Genomic DNA, 17,642 nt, shown 5'->3' with positions numbered 1-17,642 from the left:
TTTAGTTCAACCCAAAGTGCCCTCTTTTACTGGAACTTGTTTGTTTTGGGCACCCCTTAAAGGAAGCAAAGCAAAAGAAGTGAAAATTCGCTGAAATGCTGGGGGAGCTTCCATTTTTCTCATGAGTTGAAGATATTTTAACTTATATCTGAATTCTCAGTTTGGGAAGAGAGAACAGAGAGAACTGAATGTGGATGCTGGAGGTTGCAAGTGGGTTTTATAACTATGACCTGCCCAGTAAAAAGAGGCATTTTTATTTATTTATTTATTATGCCTCAAAAGTTTTGCAACAAGATAAAATTTCATATGTTAAAATCTGGACAGATGTACGTTACATACATTTTCTTCTTTTTCAGTGGGTATTTATCCCAGTTTCTCAGTCTTTCCACTTTCTGATATGTTAGCAGCCTTTGTGACATGTCCTGGCAATTTCTAAAAAGTCAGTCTAAAACTTAACATGATTTCTAGAAGCATTTCAGAGATTCCCTCGAACCATTTAACTTGCTTTTTTTATCTCTTGCGATTGTAGTTGAACTTACTACGAGAACATTATTTTATCAGAAAGTCTATACAATAGGCTGTTAATAATCTGCAGTAAGTACAGCACAAGGATACAGTAATACAATATTAGTACAGTAGCAACAGTAACTTTTTTTTTCTACTTTTCAGACCCAACTCCTTTTTACCCCGCTCAGCTGGGAGAGGGAGCTCAGTAGTTGCAGAAAGTGTAAAATGAAGGAAACAGGGAAGAAGGTGTAGGTACCTGAGCACAAAATATATTGGGGTAAGAGTAATTGTAAAGCAGGGTATGGGAAAAGAAGGGTTCATGTCAGAAGCATTCAGGGGAATGATCTCTACTTCCTTCCTTTCTTCCATTTCCTCTCCCCTTCTCAGCTCTCCCTCTTGCTCAGTTATCTTAGTTTTCTCTCTCAAACTTCTTTTCTTTTTTCTTTTTCCCCCTCCTTTTATTGTGGTTCTTTCTACTTCTTCCTAGTCTAGCTCATGTCCTCTTCTGTAATTCCTGATATGGATGATGGTTTATAATCATATTAGCTGAGAGCCAGCAACCCAGGAGTGCCACTGTCCTAGGTATAATACCAGCTTGGGGGGGTATGTGAGCCCTGAAAAAGTTCAAATAGGAAACCATATAGGAAGGGGTAAATGTATGAGAAGGGATGAGGGAAGGACATGGTAGAAGCAGGGCAGTTGTGGAGTGGAACCGAGTTGAAAAAAGGATATGAGAGCTGAGTGGAGCTAACATGCAGTCAAAATAGGGTATTCCTGTTCTATCATAACTGTTGAGATTTATCTTTTTTTTCAGTAAAAGATGGTCTTAATTTTCCTTCAGCTGGGGGCTTCTGTGTAGCTTCACTCTGTAAACTTCTCTCATGGCCAAGTGTGAGGAAACAGGGGAAATAAAGCAAGAACTGGCAGAGAAGGGACAGCATTTATGGATGGGCAGTGGTGTGCATCAAGGGGAAAATGAAAGACCAAGAAAAGGGGCCCTACAAATGTGAATACAACAATGAAGTATGTTTTAAACAAATAGTAGATGTAAAAAAATCATGTCTCTGCGGGAAAAACAGCTCAAAAATTCATATAGATGTGTTTCAGCAGCATGAGGACTGTTGTTGACTGTGAGGCACGTGGGATCTTTGTTTCTCATCCTTTTGCTGGAGTTGGCTAACTGTGTCAACTTGGGCAAGCTACTAAGCCTGCCTGCATCTCAGTTTCCTTATTTGAGGCCAAATTCTCCTACTAAGTAGCCTCCTACTCCACACAGAGGTTTGCTGATTTGAATGGAGCCCCTGCGGAGCGAGATACTTTTCAATACAAATAAAGTTTTGGAATCGGCCCTAATTATATTTATTACCTGCAGAGGAGTAATGTGAGACTTAACATGGTTTGAGACCCTCAGATGAAAGAGAAAGTATTTGGAATTGTTCTTTTTAATCATCTGCTGCCTTTTCAATGTCTACTTCATGGCTGTCCTAAAAGGGCTAGCTACTAAATAACAAGTGAAAAATCCTTGTACATATTAACTAGGTTTGTCAGGCTCCTATGAATGGACCTCTGTGGAAAATATTATTTGCTAGGGGCTACTGAAGGAAGTTGGTTTACCCTGCCCCTCAGTGAGGAGCCATTAGATCTCCCTCATGCCAGAAGTTGACAGATTGTATGCGACTGGGCTCGGAGCGCCGTGGTGGTGTAAGGCAGGCTGGAGGCAGCCTTTGCAGATCCTCTTTTATGAACTGCAACGACGGCGCCTTCGCAAACTTGGCTCCGGCGTTTTGCTCCGCGAATGCTCTTAGTGCTCTTCGGGGATGATGCGCAGAAGTTGCGAGTGGGTTTGCTCCTCGTGATTAAAACAATCATCTCAGGCTTCCAGCCGATGATGCCTTTATGCCAACACTGGGCTGACTGGCCCCTGCGTGAGCCTGCTGGTTTCTAACATATGCACTGAGAGGGAAAAGGAGCGAATTAAACAGTGTAGCTGTTGGATATTAAAAATAATAAGCTTTTCTGTTCGGCATTTTTTTTAAGCCAGTGGGCATGAAAATGTTGAACATCTTCTGGCCGCTCTGTGCGAATATGTGTGTGTATTTCAAAAAGTAAAGTTGCTATCTCTGTGCCACAGTGAGGCAGGGATAAGAGGGGAAGAGAGGGGGCAATGGATCTAATCAAACTGTTGTGGGGTCAAAACCTCGTGGTTTTTAAAGGCCCTTAATGTTGTCCAGCTGCAAATTAAAGCGGGGGGGGGAGCGGGGGGAGAAAAAGAGGAGAGAAAGGAATTAGGGCAGGGGAACTGGAAAGAATGGAGAATAGATACGTGGGTGTGTGTGCACGTGTGTGTGAAAGAACAGGGAGACCAATTTTTTTCCTCTTTTTTTTTCTTTCCCCTCCCTCCCCTTACTTCGAGTTCGGTGCCAGGCCGGACACGGGCCGCGCAGACTATTGAGGCATTGTGCGCTCCGCTTCCAGAGTAGCCCCCGGCTAATCCCCGCGGCTTGGACGAGAATTTCCCCGCGGCGTTCTCCCGGTCGCTGCCCCCCTCTCCCCGCCGGGGCGGGCTCGGGCGGTGCAGCCCTTCCCGCCGGGGCGGGGCGGGATGCGGTGTCCCCGGGGCGGGATGCTGGTGTCCCCCGGGCGGGAGGCAGGGGCTGCCGGCACCTCGGTCCCCGCGTGTCCGAGGCCCGTTACCTGATTGCCTCCCTCGCCTGCCAGATTTTTATCTAGATAATTGGAAGTGCGGCGGAGGCTGCGCTCCGCCAGCCAGCCGAGGGGCTCTGCAACCGCGCGTCGTCCACCTTGTTATCAGGGGCTGTCTGGGCAGGGGAAATGAGAGAGAGCCACGGCCGAGGGACTCCTATTGCTCGCCCAGAGTGGGGGGAAAGAAAGGGGAGGGGTGTGTTTAAATAGAAAACGAGAAAAGCCCTAGCAGACGAACGGAAAGTTTATTTTTGTTGTTGTTTGTGCATGCGTGTGTGTGCGTTCGTGTGCGCGCCCGCTGTTTTGGCATGTGGCTACCTTTTCCCTTGCACACAACGGGGCTGTTTGATGGAGTTTGGAGCTGAGGAAACTTTGGGTTTGTTGCCAGGACGGTTCGCAGCACTTTGTGGAAAGCAAGAGCTAACAGTGAGACCGACAGAGTGAGTGACAAGTTGTTTACAGGTTTCCTTGAAGGGGCCTCTGCTATATTTCAATCTGTCAAAGTTGCTTTTCTTCCCTCAGAACAATGCCTGATTGTTGTGCGGGGTGTGAGTTTTTTTTTTTTCCCCTCCCCAAAGAGAGAGAAAGAGGGAGAGAGAGAAAGCGAGAGAGCCGGGAGGGAGGGGGGGAAAGGAATGAAAATTCTTCGGAACACAAATGCCTTTGGTAACATTTTTATGTCTAATCTCTTCTCCCCTATTTCAACTCCGAGAGTTGATAACTGTTTCAATTTAATCAGTCTGCTCTTGTTTTATCTTCTTTCTCCACTGATCTTCCTCAGCGCAGGGGATTTGCTCCTGGTTTGCCGGTTTAGGTGGATTGTCGGGCTGCCTTTTTTTTTTTCCCCCCCCCCCCCCCCCCCCCCCCCCCCCCCCGCCCCCCCCTACTTATCCCCCTCCACCTCTCCACGTTTTTTTAGGACATTGAAGGAGTTGACTTTTCCCGTTTGGCGGCGGCGGGCGAGCAGAATTAAAAGGAAAGGACAGGCCCCCGGAGGTCGCCCAGCGCGGCGGGGGGAGCTGCGCGATCATCCTGCTGCGAGCGCGCTGCCCCTTTAAGAGACTGGTCAAGGAGTCCTCGCTCAGAGCGAGCGAGCCGGGAGGGAGGGAGGGAGAGGGAGGGAGGGGAGGGAGGGAGAGAGCGAGCGAGAGAGAAAATCAATCGGTTTAGAAGGTTTGGACTCACTTGACAGGTTCAGTTGGAGGCGACCATAGGTGGCTGCTGTGACAAAGGGAAATTGTGCTTTTCCAGCATGCTAACTGACCCTGATTTACCTCAGGAGTTTGAAAGGTGAGTCGAGTTGTTGGGGTGGGGGTTGTGTGTTGGAGGGGGGTGTCTGTTGCCCTTTCATTTTTAATTATTTTTTTTTCCTGTTTCGTGGTTTGTTTGTTCTTGCATTATTTTTATTTTTTTATTTTTTTTTTTAATTTACCCGAGCACGCGTGTTCGCGCGCGTGTGTGCGCGGATGGGCAGCGGGGACATGGACACGGGGACGGGCGCGCAACTCCGGCGCTCGGCGGCAGGAGGCCGGGGAGATGCTCCCCCCACCCCGGTCCGTCCGTGTCCCCCCTCCTCCATCCCCCCCCGCGGTACCTTGGCTATTCCAGCGGCGTGTCAGTGACGGGGGGACAGGGGCGGGCGCCGCCGCGCCCCCGGCCCCGCCGCCCCGGCGGTGCGCCCGCGGCGCGCAGCTTTGTTCCGCGGCCGCGGAGGCTGCCGTGCCCTCCTCCTGCCCACCCTCCTCTGGCCCGACTGGCCCGCCGAGGCACCTTCCTGGGCAGCGCCTTCCCGCTCCTGCCCGGAGACTCCCCGGGAAGCGATCAGAGGATGCCCGGTGGCGGCGAGGCGGGGGGTTCAACTTCCAACCTCAGGCTCCCGTCAAACTTGGGAAGGCGCTCCGCCGAGCACATGACCTTTTGTTGATCTAGCAGGAGCGATTATTTTTAGGCAAGTTAACATCCCGGCCCTCCGTCAGGAGAACATCTTTCTGCCTGAGGAGAGAGGGGGGAAAAAGAAAAAGAAAGGAAGAAGTGAAACTCTTGCCTCCAAGTTTTGGCCGTCGCCTCTCTCGCGGAGTGTCAAGAGCGGGGTCTGGGTATGACGAGCGGGGCTTGGGTATGACGTAGATGTGCCCGTCTTCCCCTACCCGAAGCAGGAGCCTTTCTTGCCCGGAATTAAGTTTTTGCTGTCACTGGCGACGGCTTGTGACCTCCGAGAGTTTAGTCCTTATTTCATATAATCTGGCACTCCTGAGAGGTTTTGAAGCGTTCTCTCAGGCGCTTGTACGCGCGTCCATTGATGGTCCCGCATCCCTTCCCTCCAGCTTCTTTTTTAAAGGTTATTAATAGTCCCTTGTGCGGCTGCAGTAAACAATCCAAACTTTCATTTCTAAGCGGTAAATAAAAGAACGCCAGGATGCGCGTTACTGAGGTTTTTCTCATCTTCGTGAAAGCTACCTCCTGTATAAACATTTGGTTGTATCTGACTATGCAATACAAGCTAGGTGCTAGACCAGCTGGTTAAAAATATGCTAAGTCAAGCTGTTCATCGTTCAAACCTACTGAATTTGATAGTAAAGGCATAGAAAAGAAGGCAAGATAAAAACATTTTAAGTGGGCTGAGGAACACGCATGCAGAGAAAGGACAGGAAAGAATGCTTGAATTAAAAGATCAGAGAAAACTGAAATTGGGAAATGCAGAAAAGAACTGTTTTAACACTTTCAATCCTTGTTCTGCAACTAGAACGCTTCTTTACTAGAAAGTGGAATTGTCTTGGTCGCTCTACTCCAAGGTCATCTTTAAAACAGTTAATTTTCCAGGCTTACTTGGAATACTCGACGTTTTTCTTTGGTTTGTTATCATTACAGTAATAGAACAAAATTGGTTTTGTTTATGTCCACTGTGTTAACTTAGTTCAACTACCTGAGGAAACTGTTACTGTTTCTGATGTCAGATTTGATCTAACATGATGATGCTGATGTATTTGTCTTGTTCCTACAATCCATAGATTCAAGTATTTCATATGCTTCATTAAGATTATACATAGAAATGTATAAGCAAGTGATTACGATTATTCTTTGAACTTTGTGATGAACACAATACTTGTAAACTCTGTGAAGCAGAATGAAGTCCTTTCATTTTCCTGTTGGGGGACTTTTTTTTTATCTGAAGTATCTCTGCATTATGAATATATGTATATTTATATAAATTTTATATATAAACAAATCATTTGGGACAAAACATGTTCCTTAGAAATAGAATGAGCTTCCCTATTCTTTTTTTCCCCCCTGTAGGCATACGTTTCATTTTCAGAGATCCCAGCTTTGCTCTTGTAAACATTCTGGTTAAATAATCAATACGCTGCTCTCCTTTTACTATGCAGATAACAGCAAGCAGCAGAAATGGGAAGCAATAAAAATGAACCTCGGGACATACAATTTTTTTTTTTTAAATTTTTTTCAACAGTTTTCCCTCTGCAGTTGAAATTGGGAATACAAACCATTATCTTTGTTAATCATTACCATTTGTTTACATTGCGTGTGTTTGACTATAGTTGCACACACATACACAGGGAAGGCACTGTCCATGTAGTACATGTGTGTTTGTCAGAAAACAGCCAAGAGGACGCACTTTGTTTTACACAGAGATGCACAGACCCTCAGACACAGAAATGCTTACAGAGTTCACATGTGTATATATGCATGATGCACAGATGATTGGTTTTTAGACGATTGTGGCAGGTTATTTTCTCAGATTCTCAGTAAACACAGTTCTTGGAGCACATTTCTGCAGTCGCTTGGGGTCCAGCGTGTTGTATCTGCATGACCCGCTTCGGTTTGGTTATTACTGTCCATCTCCCGCTATTCCTTTTTGAACCTGAATAGCAGAGCACAAGGAGATACAGATTTGTCAGGCAAAGTTGTTTGCAGTTCAGATCTCAGGGCGCCTGTGTGTATCTCGGGAGGTTGTTCTTCTTTGCCGCTCGTCTTTCCCGTGATGTTCCGGTGTATCCCAGTAAACTGCAAACAGTTCAGAAACTTTCAGTCACCCCAGCTGAAGGCAGCTGAACCAAGGGGACTTCTCTTGTGTGTCTGTGGCCGTTGTTGGGGTGCATTTATGATACACACTCGGAATGAAAATGATCCTCCGTGTCAGACGAGTAAACATTCATTAATTCATTCAGCATCACTGGTAAATTGCAGTAGGTTTTGTGAATTAACATGTATAATTAATTACCGTGCCAAAAAATGTGAGGGTTTTCGTCCTTTCCTGAGAAGTTCCTTGCACGTCTTTCTTTCTGTTTGTGGCGGTTCAGCTGCTTGATTGAGAGGAGCATCAGAATGTGTACGCTGAGGGGGATGATGTTTGCAGAAACGTTGTAGGAAGAAATTATAACTGGAATCTGCTCCGTGTGTTTCACAGGGAAAGGGTAACTTCTGAGATATACTCTGTGATGTACCTGTGGCACTCTGAATTGGCTCTAAAGGTCTCAAAAAGAATAACTCTTTTGTTGTTTGATTTTCCTCCTTTCTTTTTTTTTTTTTTTTTAAGTTGGGTCATTAAATATAACAAGTATGGCCACAATAGAAAGAAAGTTTACTTCATTGAGGAAAAGGTACAGACAATGCAGCCAGAACCATCACAGACAGCTAGGAGATTTACAGAATGATAAAAACTCAGAAATGCCCAACATAAAGTTTTAATATCTTAATAAAATCTGATTAATGAAAAATAGATAAAGTGACTGCTTAACAATGTCCCTAGTGTATGGAATGTTCTTAAACCCAAATTAATTACTGCATATTTACATTTCTCTGTAGACTGAGAGAGAGGCTACGCTAGGAATCCGGACAGAGTGACACCCTTTCTCTTTCTCTTTCTCTTTCTCATTATTTTCTTTGTTTTTAATTTTAATTTTTATTTTTAACATGCCAGTTCAAGGTACAGTGGTATGCAGCGTTTGTAGAAGGAAGGACGGATTACTGCCTCCATAGGAAAAAAGGAAGAGCTAGAAAAGACAAAAGGCATGGATGGGAGCAGTGGGGATGGGGACAGTAGAACAAGTTCAGCGTTTACAGTCACCAGTTCTGTGTTCTCGAAACCTTCTCTGTGCTAGTGAATAGCTTGTGGAAAGGAAGGGCTCAGGGATGTAAAGCAACTCTCTGCTAGGAAGAAAAAAATATACTTAGCTGCTTCACTGCTGCACTGCACGAGTCATTTCAGACTCCCACTGAATTTATTTTGGGGTTGTACCAACACTGTCAAATGGAGAAATCATTTTCCTAAAAGGAAACTTTGCGTATTCCTAAGTGCTTTTCTTAGCTAAACTTATCCTAAAAGCTTTCTTCTACTGCATTTGCTGAGAATTTTGGAGAAAGAATAATACCTTTCTATTAACCAGCTTGCTCAGAATGACGTCCCACTCTCCTAAAATCTACCTGTGGAAGTAAGAGTGATTATTCCTTCATTTAAAAGCAAACAATGAGATTTCTTTAATATCGGGCTGAATAGCTTTTAACTTCCATTGAGATGTTTTAAGAAAAGGACTTTATTGCTTAAGTCTGTGGTTCTAGGGATCTGAGTTTTGAAGAATATTGAATAGAGTGCCAGTTAAAAGTTTCAGATGCTGGTTTTTCACGGTGATGAAAATTAACACAATTTTATTTCTCTGAGATAAGGCTGAAGGAATTAATGCGTTTGCCGACTTCTCATTATTGTCCTGCATGCGCTAATTTAATTTGTTGTGCTTATGCTTAGCGAGGAAGAAGTTGACTGTTACAGATTATGGATTTTAATGAACATCTCAATAATTTACCAGTTGCTGAAATTGTGAACTAGCCTTGGAAGGCAAAAGCCCAAATGAGAGAGCTGATGAGTGACACACCAGCCCGCACAATTCGACTGTTGTATTCATTGCATTTGAATCAAATTGGGAGTTTGGCATTACTAATTCTGGGTGGCTGGCTCATCATATGCATTCAAGGAGTTAATTAAAACACACACAAACACATACACACAGTCTCCCACCAAGCATCTTGCGGTGTTTATGTGCATAGTGTGTTTGATTGGTACCTTTAGATAGGAGAGGAATTGTTTTTCCTTCTCTTGCTGTCCAGAGATCTTAAATATGTAGCTAGTTTACAAAATATTTACTACTTCTCAGGGAGCTTTTAACGAGCATTTATGGCTTTATCATTTAGGAGGCATATAGTTGAGTTACTTAAACATGAAGCTCCCTGATAGGATAGGCTTATGTGTCTGTGTAATATGGTATATCTGTGGCTGTATAAAATACACTTTTAACAGTATTTATACAGGAAAAAGAGTATCTCCTCCCAAGGAAGATTTATAGTTTCTTTGCATGCTTTTCATACTAGACTTAAAGAACAGAATACCTGCATGTTTGCCTGTCAGATACCTCTGCCTTCACAACTGTTGCAGATGTCAGTGTGACATCCTCTTGACTTTCTGTTTTGTTGTATTTTATTAATTTCTTTCTCAGACCTGGTTATAGCATAATTAACTCATATGTGAAGGGGGAAAAACACGTTGTCATGTTGTACCTGTACACACTGGAGATACTCAATTCCTGTGAATTCTGCTACTGTAGTTAAGAGAAAAGAAGCGCCTACAGCAATTAATCAGTAGCAGTAGTATGACTGTGCTGATGGAAAGGAGTTCATTGTTTAACAAGTAGCATCCCTAGAAGCAAAGAGTTTTTCCCTTTTAAAGTAGCTATGGATTTCTCTATCCAATTTGGAAAATGCATGAAGTCTCCTGTGCTCCCTCCAGAAGGTAAAATTACGTTGCACGTGTGTATATTAAAACCCACAAAACTGCAAATTAAGCAAACCCTCGTCACGTTATTGAATTACCTAAACCAGAACTTACTTCTCGAACTCTTGAGACGGGTTGTGGTTTCCTCTGGAGCTTTTCGGCGGGCTCCGGGCAGCGGGCAAGGGCGAGCGGTCGTGCACTCTTGCACCTGGCGGGGACTTATTTATGGGGTTTGAACCTTCCACGTCCCCTCCCGCAGACCCCCTGGTGAAACCCCGCCACCGGCAGCCGCCATAAAGTTTTCGCCCGCGCCTTTGCCGAGGGTTACGATGCCGGGCTGCCGCCTGCCACACGTCCCACCTCTCCCACACCCTACGAGGGGCTGGCTTGGTCCAAGTGGCTTGTGCCTCGCCTGGGGCCAGGGCTGGGCTCTGCCTGCGGCCACCGGGCACCAGGGCCACGGTGGGGAGCCCAACGCGCTGCAGCCTCCGCGCGAGAGACGCTGCTTGTCACCTCCGCGTCGAGCCCAGCCTATGCCAGCCTGAGAAGCCAAGAGTCTCTAAAAGTTGTCCCTGAGCCCACATGTCCTTGTGACAGCGTGAAGTTCTGCGCGCGGTAGTCGCTGGGAGAGAGCAGATCTAGGCAAGGTTTTGGAAGAATTTTGGTGAGCGCTGCTTGCAGGGGCCATGGTACTTGAAAAGAATGTGAGTGAATGGAAATTGTGAGGTGTGCAGTGGCAATTCAGAGAAGCTGTCTGTCTTTTTTTAGGATAGGTGCGAAATTTTTTATTTCTTTTTTTAACAGAAAAAGGAAAAGAGAAAGACGGGTTGAATTCCAACTGCTACAATTAGCAGATGTTAATATGAAGTTCAAGTGCTGCCATGGTATTGGGGGAGCTGTTGTTTCTTACTTTGTTTCGAAAGAAATTGGCAAATATTTTCCAACTCCCTGGTTTTGATCTGACATGGCACTTCTCTTCAACTCATCCTTCTGTCACCTTGTTTAAAGAAAAAAAAAGTAATTCCAACATGATGGTATTACTTTTGACTTACGGAACTTTGAAAGTTGAAGTGAAAATGAGAAAAAGCTTGGGGCTTGCTATGAAAGTTTGAAATGGCTTTGACTTTGCTTCCCTTAAAAGTACTGTGGGATTAATCAGGTAACATTTCTCAATTTTCAAATTGTATTTATATTTTGCTATTTTTAAAATTTATGTTTAATATTCCAGATTTCCTTTCTATACTTTTATTTTTTTAAGACCAAGTATCGAAATTCGTATCAGCATCTTCTCTCTGAGATCAATAATAATTTTGTTTTGCCAAGTACTTCTGGTTTTGTGTTTTTTCAAGTTCATGTAGACTGTCTTAATTTTGTTGTTTTGGGTTTTTTTCCTGGGATGTGGATGTTTGAGTGCTATTTGACCTAAACATATCCTAAAATGTTTCCTTAGTGCTAATTTTTCTTTGTGGTTGTATTATAGTCCCATTACTACACATTTGTTTCTGTATTACTAATCTGTTATTTTGGGAGGCAAAAATATAAGCAGAGTTAATAGAAATTTAATTTTCTTTTGTGAATAATCAGAGTTCTTTTTAGTGGTGAGGAACTCAAGAGGGAGGTACATGCTATTTTTGTACAGTTAAGAGCATTGTCTGCATGTCCTTCATGGACCTTCGTAGTTCTAGAGAGAAAAGACCTAGGAATCTAGTTCCTTTTGGTTTCTTTGGTGCTGGGCTTTATTGTTTTAAGGATGTGGGAATCAAAAAAATGCCCCAAGTTTCATTGATTCATCTCACAGGTTGGGCATGGGCAGAGATAATGTATCTGACAGTGAGCTGGAGTTACTTGCCACTGCCAACTCAATATGTAGCAGAAGACCAAGAGTAAGGAAAATTTTAGTGGTTTGGAACAATTGTTAATGTTGTTATTCCTTTTTTACCATAGATACATGAAAAGATTCCACCAAACTGTTTTTTGCCGTTTAAAACAGCGAGCCTAACAAAATCTCAAGGGTGTGTGTACTCCTGTGCACAGACACATTCGTGTTTGTTCCCTGTGCTTTGGTGTGTCCTTTAACTGGGTTGCATTAAGTTGCAATACCTTCAGTTAGTTTTGAATCCTGAAGAGACTGCACTTTAGGAGGATGTGATGGAGCTAAAATTCAACAGAGTCTGAAAGACCAAAGTGCATCTCTACACACGATTTTTGTAATTTGGAGGTATTCCTTGTTTTGAGAGAATGCTCAGTGAAGGGCATGAAGCCTATGGTGTCCTCTCACCTTGAGGGATGGCCTGCCTGAGTTGGGGTTGAGGCACTTCAGCAGAGCTTTCTTCTGGGAGGGAGCTGTAGTTCTGTCCATGCTGTATTTGATTGTGGAGAAGTCTTCTGTTTTCAGATAAATTCCCATAGCGTCCTAATTACATTCACTTTGTAAAACAAGGCTGAAAACGTTTGCTCCAAAGGTTTAGTCAAATTTCTATTCATAGGGCTTTATCCCTAAATTTCAATGCTATGGCCTCACTGGGGCAGAGGCTTTTTTGGATAGAGATGAGATGTGTGGGAAGGTGATGGTTGGTAAGGGCGGAGGGAAGGATGTTCTTACCCGTTTGGCATGTCTATTAACAAACTGGGTCATTTTGTTGTGTTGTATTTACATGACTTGTTCCTGTGCTGGTGTGAAATGTGAATCACCAAAACATGATGATTATTTTAAAAAAAAATAGGCTAAATGAAACATAACTGAAATAGAACTGAAGGGCTAAATGAAATCAAGTGAAAACAGAACATGCAACATTATTCTTTTGATACAGTTTCCTTCTGCAGTTGCTGAGTAAAGCCAAATAGTTCTTTTTTTCCACGTCTGTTAAAAATATCCAGGCTTTTGAGTTTGAAAATCACAGAGACATAGAAAATACATCTCTCCCTTAGGTTCAGCTTTTGATTTGTCTTTTGCTCCTGGGTTTTGGACACTTAAGTAGATATTTATGATGTGTTGTAAAGAAGGCTACTGATTCTCATCTTTGTCAAAACCATATGAGCATCAAGTTGATTCTGGTTTTGCAACTGAGATTAGAATTGGCAGAATTTCTCAGTGGAGGGCTCTCGTCCTTTGCTTATGTTTTGTAAGTTCTGCTCACTTTTGCTGTTCTTGCCTAAACTCCAAAATTAATTGTGTGACTCAGGAACATGCGTTAGGCTGTGGCGTTTGCATGAAACACCAACCAAAGTATGGGAAAAGTACTGAGCCACTCTCAAGTATGCCATGCACCTCTTTTATAGATAATCTGCATGTGTATTAGTGTCATTGATTTAGTGTGTTTTTGTAGAGTGCAAGCATCCTGAATCAGGACCCCATTATGCTTGTCACTGTACAAACACAAAAAAGAAGGTTTCTTTCCATTCCACAGAGCAGCCTTTGTGCTTAGAGCTTAGAGTAATATCAATGTGTCTTTGTATGGGGAAAATTCAGAAATGGAGAGTAGGTAAGAGATCCCTAGCATGGTTCATGAATGAGATTTCAGTCCTGAAGCCATGCTTAACAATTTATAAATTGAGCAATATATGTGCATGTGTATTCTCTCTGTATTTTTTTCTGCATGCATGTATGTAGAAGTTGCTTTGCTGTTAGAAGTACTGATATTATTAATAATAGATTCATACTTCCTATAAAGCCTTTTGATTAGGAATTCAGAGCGTTTGGAAAGCACTGATATACAAATCATGAAGATTTCTGTGCTCTTTAGATTGAGAAGCAAGATTAGTCTCAACCTATAGATGAGAAAACTGAGGAACAGTGTCACAAAATCTTTTGCGCGTGTGGGTATAAAAAGTAGAGATACTGACTGGTAGTTCTGTTTTTTAACCTCAAGACACCCTCCTTTTCCTTCTTGAGATCCTAAGAACTGCAAATTATAGACTTCTCTCTGTGCAATTAGAATTTCTAAATGTCTCATTCTAGCAAGATATGAACTATAGTACTCAGATTAGTTAAATATGTAAAATAGGGACTGTGGAATATAATTAATAAAATAAAGAAATATTTACAGCCACAGTCATATCATTGAGGGCTGGGAGGGAGTATTGTCTGTGGACCCTCCAATTACCTGAACATGCTTCTAAACTCCCTACCTGGAGGCAAGTTTGGATAACTGGAGTTAGGAAGCAGCACCCGCTGTGTTTAAGCAGTAAATTGAGAGGCAGCGTGTGCTACCCTAACTCTGGTCCTGGAGAACAGTTAACATCTTCAGCCGTATGTACGAGAGCTGTCACATGTTTTATAACCTAAGGACCAGGCACGAGGGGAGTCCAGGAAAAAATTCTTCACATGGAGAGCATTAATGTGAGGAACAGACTCTACTGCAAGCAGCAATGTAGGCAGCCACAGTGAGCAAACCAAGAGCCTAAAAGCAAAAACTACACTGCGGAACACAAAATGCATTGTGATCCTTACCCGCACGTTTGACATCTGTTTTTTACATGTGCCACGGAGATCCAAAACAAAGGAAAGGATACAGCCTTATTAAAAGGGAGGAATTATTTTCTTATTCATGTTAAAAGTTCTTCTAATCTGTTTTAGTGGGGTTTTTTTCTCATTTCCAGCTGAGAGTAGAGCTGAAACACTGAGGTCTGCAGGTAGGTCTGGGCTGTGTGTTACATCGCTTACTACACACTGTTGAGAAAATGGCTATAAACTGAAGGAGTCCTGGGTGGATTTGATCTGTGTAGCCTATGAATATCATGACTGATCTATTAAGTTATTCTCTTTGATAAGTTCTTTATGAGGGACACTACTTTCAAGATAATGGATTATGATCAGGCCAATTCCATAGTGTTTCAGTAGTAGTTATTCAGCAGCGCGTTCACAAAGACCTGTTTTGTGATAGGGCCAGTCAAGGCATCCTTTAAAAAAGTGCCCATTCATTCTGAGTGTTTGGACTCAGTAGCACTGGAGTTCAGTGTCAGGTCCTAAAAATGTAGACCTAATTAATTAATGTTCTGCTCAACCCTATGAAAAAGGCAGACATTCTTCACCGCAGTAAACCATGATGGCATGAAATGGTGACTCATGAGGAGATCACTGAGCAGAAGCCTGACTTTCCTTAATCTGCAGCAAACTTCCATCAGTTGCGATGCCACCAGGATTTCTAAAGCATCAGGAGGGATTTCTGCAGGCTTCAAATCCGTAGATTTTGGAAGTTCTGCCTTGCTGTGCTTTAAAGATAGGTTAACTGTCTGCTTCTCCTAAACACCATGTATGCTTGGCAGATTAGAATGATCAGAATGGTGGTGATGAAAATGTACCTGAATTGTGCCAGAGCTAACATCTGGGCCTTGGAGGACTTGGCACTGTACACAAAATCAATCTTTATTTTGAAACTGTGTGTTTCCTGAGGTAGTAATTCCCAGTTGTGGCCACCAAGGTCTATAGCGAGGCTGCTGCAGAAAAATACCTTCTTCCAAGTACACATTTGTTCGATAACCTCAGTTGTCGAAAGCGTGACCTCTGTTAATTTATCACCAGGCAAATTATTGTCACCCATTCACAGATTCCATGAGAACCCCAGGCAGACAGCAGAGCCCCATGCTGGTAAGCATTTCTGGTTTTGCTGTTTGTGGTGATAAACAACCTACTTACAAATGAGTTGACCGAGGTGCTTGCAGCTGAGGTGACTTGCCATGGGTTGTCCGGCACAACAGCAGCAGGTTCATCAGCAGATCCTTAGAGAGCTCACTGCCCTTGTCTGGAACTAATTCCTCCAGAACAGCTTAGCTTATTTTATATTTTCATTTTAGAGAACCTAAACGGTTATCAGATAAGAGAGGCAAAGACTTACTATTAAAGTGATCTCTAGATTTTCCTGCTTGATGTTTCTTAGATGAAAACAAGGGGAAGGGAGTTTCTGCTGTCGTATTTGGGTAGAGTCTGACATGGAAGCCTGTAGTTTTAAAAGCAGCTATAAAAACTTAGAATATAATAGAAATTAGAACATTATTTAAAAAAGAAGATAAATAAAACAGCTTTTTACATACATGTGCAGTCTATTGAAAGGCCATCCAAAGCAGTGATACCAATTTAAGATGATGATCTTTTGCCTTAATTATACATCTGGGAGGTATTAGCTGAACATTTTGTGGAGAACTGTGAATACCTTAGTTGCCAGTTGTCTAAAATGCAGCTAATGATTGCTTCAGTGCCAGTGTTTTGATGGCTAGAACCTAGGCCTGAATATGAATACAAAGAACTCCATCTAAAAAAACCGCGTGTGCGCACACACTTTTTATACAAAACAGATTTCAACCATCTGCTTGGCACTTAGCTTTGCAACTATAGGCTCTGATATGAAAGGGAGCACTGTCCAGATTATGAATGGTATCACTTTTATTAGTACCTTAGAAAAATCCTAGTGTTTTAGAAAGCTTGTGTAGCCAATGGTTTTCTTCAGTGGAATAATGAAAACAACCGCCTTAGCCAAAATTTTGTGCCTTTCGTCATTCCTCCGACGGCAACGTCTCCCTTTCCCTTGCAAAAGGGATTCTGTAGTGAAGAAAAGTTTCTGTTCTTCACCTCAGCATTTCCAAGTGTATCGGAGGATTTTAGATGAGTGGCCCTTACAACTGACACCCCAGATGGTTTATGACACAAAGCACTGTTTGCTTAGGAATACGTTGTATAGCAGAGTCTGTTGCCCAAGCACTGCAGAGCGTGTCAAATCGGCATGGAAGTTAATGGACCAAAAGCCCTTCTGAATTTAACACTTTCCCATTTGATCTGAATTTACAGCTTTAAATCAGGACCACAGTTTTCCTTTAGTGGTTCAGTGGTGAAAAGTAAAGGTTGATAGCATAATTTACAGGCATATAATACAATGATTTTGACCCAATTCAACTGTTTGAAGGTTTAGAATGAACCTGAGACTGTCTTAAAATCTTTGGTAAAAGTCAATCCATTAAAAATATATATATATAAAAATTGGAAAGTTGGGAGATTTGTACATGTAGCAATTTGATCCTCTGACCAGTTCATTTTTTAGCCTTAAGCAGAGGAAAATGAACCATACAAAAAGTCAAAAATCTGTGGAGCTTTCACTCCTTGTTAGCAATTAAGGTATTATTTCTTTGCCTTTGGTAGATTTATCCTTAAAATATGCAGGACAAAATAGTTTCTTCTTTCCTTTTCTTCTTTGCAAGGACTTGATAGCATTTTTCCTTAGGTGCATGTTTGGAAAAAGATGGTAAAAATGCAACCTCCTGTGTGTAACAAAGCCTCTGTGTTTGGCCATCCATTTAGTGCCGTGTCACATTAGTACTGCATTGTTAACACCTTTGGACAGGGCTAAAGGTTCCTTGCTGCTGCGTCTAGAGAGCTGCTTATGTCAGATCATAATGTTGCTGGATGCTTTCCTCAATAAATGTACTTTTGATTTATAAGTAGGGCTGGATTGTTTGCTTCTGAGTTGTCAGGAGGGTGAATAAAAGGACTGATTGGTATTTACGTTCTCATTTTATAAAAATTTCATTTTCTCTGTGTTATGGTCTTGAGAAAGTGATGCTTTTAGCTGTTACATTTTATTAGCCTGAGTATGGCTTTTTGTGGGAAAGATCCGAGATGCCGAAAGACAGATAAAGTTGGATTTCTATGGACAAAATGATTATA

General features: G+C 42.7%; 1 protein-coding gene across 15 annotated transcripts in view; it reads left to right on the top strand.

Annotated features, from left to right (window-relative positions):
- SOX5 (SRY-box 5) overlaps window positions 1–17,642 on the top strand; it is a 641,654-nt gene that overhangs the window by 342,498 nt on the left and 281,514 nt on the right. For 7 of the 15 annotated variants that reach the window (XM_017804831.1, XM_017804830.1, XM_017804829.1 and 4 more), the window contains exon 1: window positions 4,339–4,500. The exons of 7 other annotated variants lie outside the window; for them this stretch is intronic. In XM_017804831.1, the coding sequence (XP_017660320.1) occupies window positions 4,463–4,500 (38 nt within the window). In that variant the 5' untranslated portion in view covers window positions 4,339–4,462. Of the gene's footprint in view, window positions 1–4,338; window positions 4,501–5,012; window positions 5,307–17,642 lie in introns of those variants that run through there. One more of the 15 variants, XM_017804828.1, reaches the window with a different exon arrangement.

Source organism: Lepidothrix coronata, unplaced genomic scaffold (genome assembly GCF_001604755.1).
Source record: "Lepidothrix coronata isolate B3197 unplaced genomic scaffold, Lepidothrix_coronata-1.0 Scaffold10, whole genome shotgun sequence".
NCBI classification, from domain to species: Eukaryota; Metazoa; Chordata; class Aves; order Passeriformes; family Pipridae; genus Lepidothrix; species Lepidothrix coronata.
Note: the sequence above shows the minus strand (reverse complement) of the source record. Positions and strands in the feature narration are given on the sequence as shown.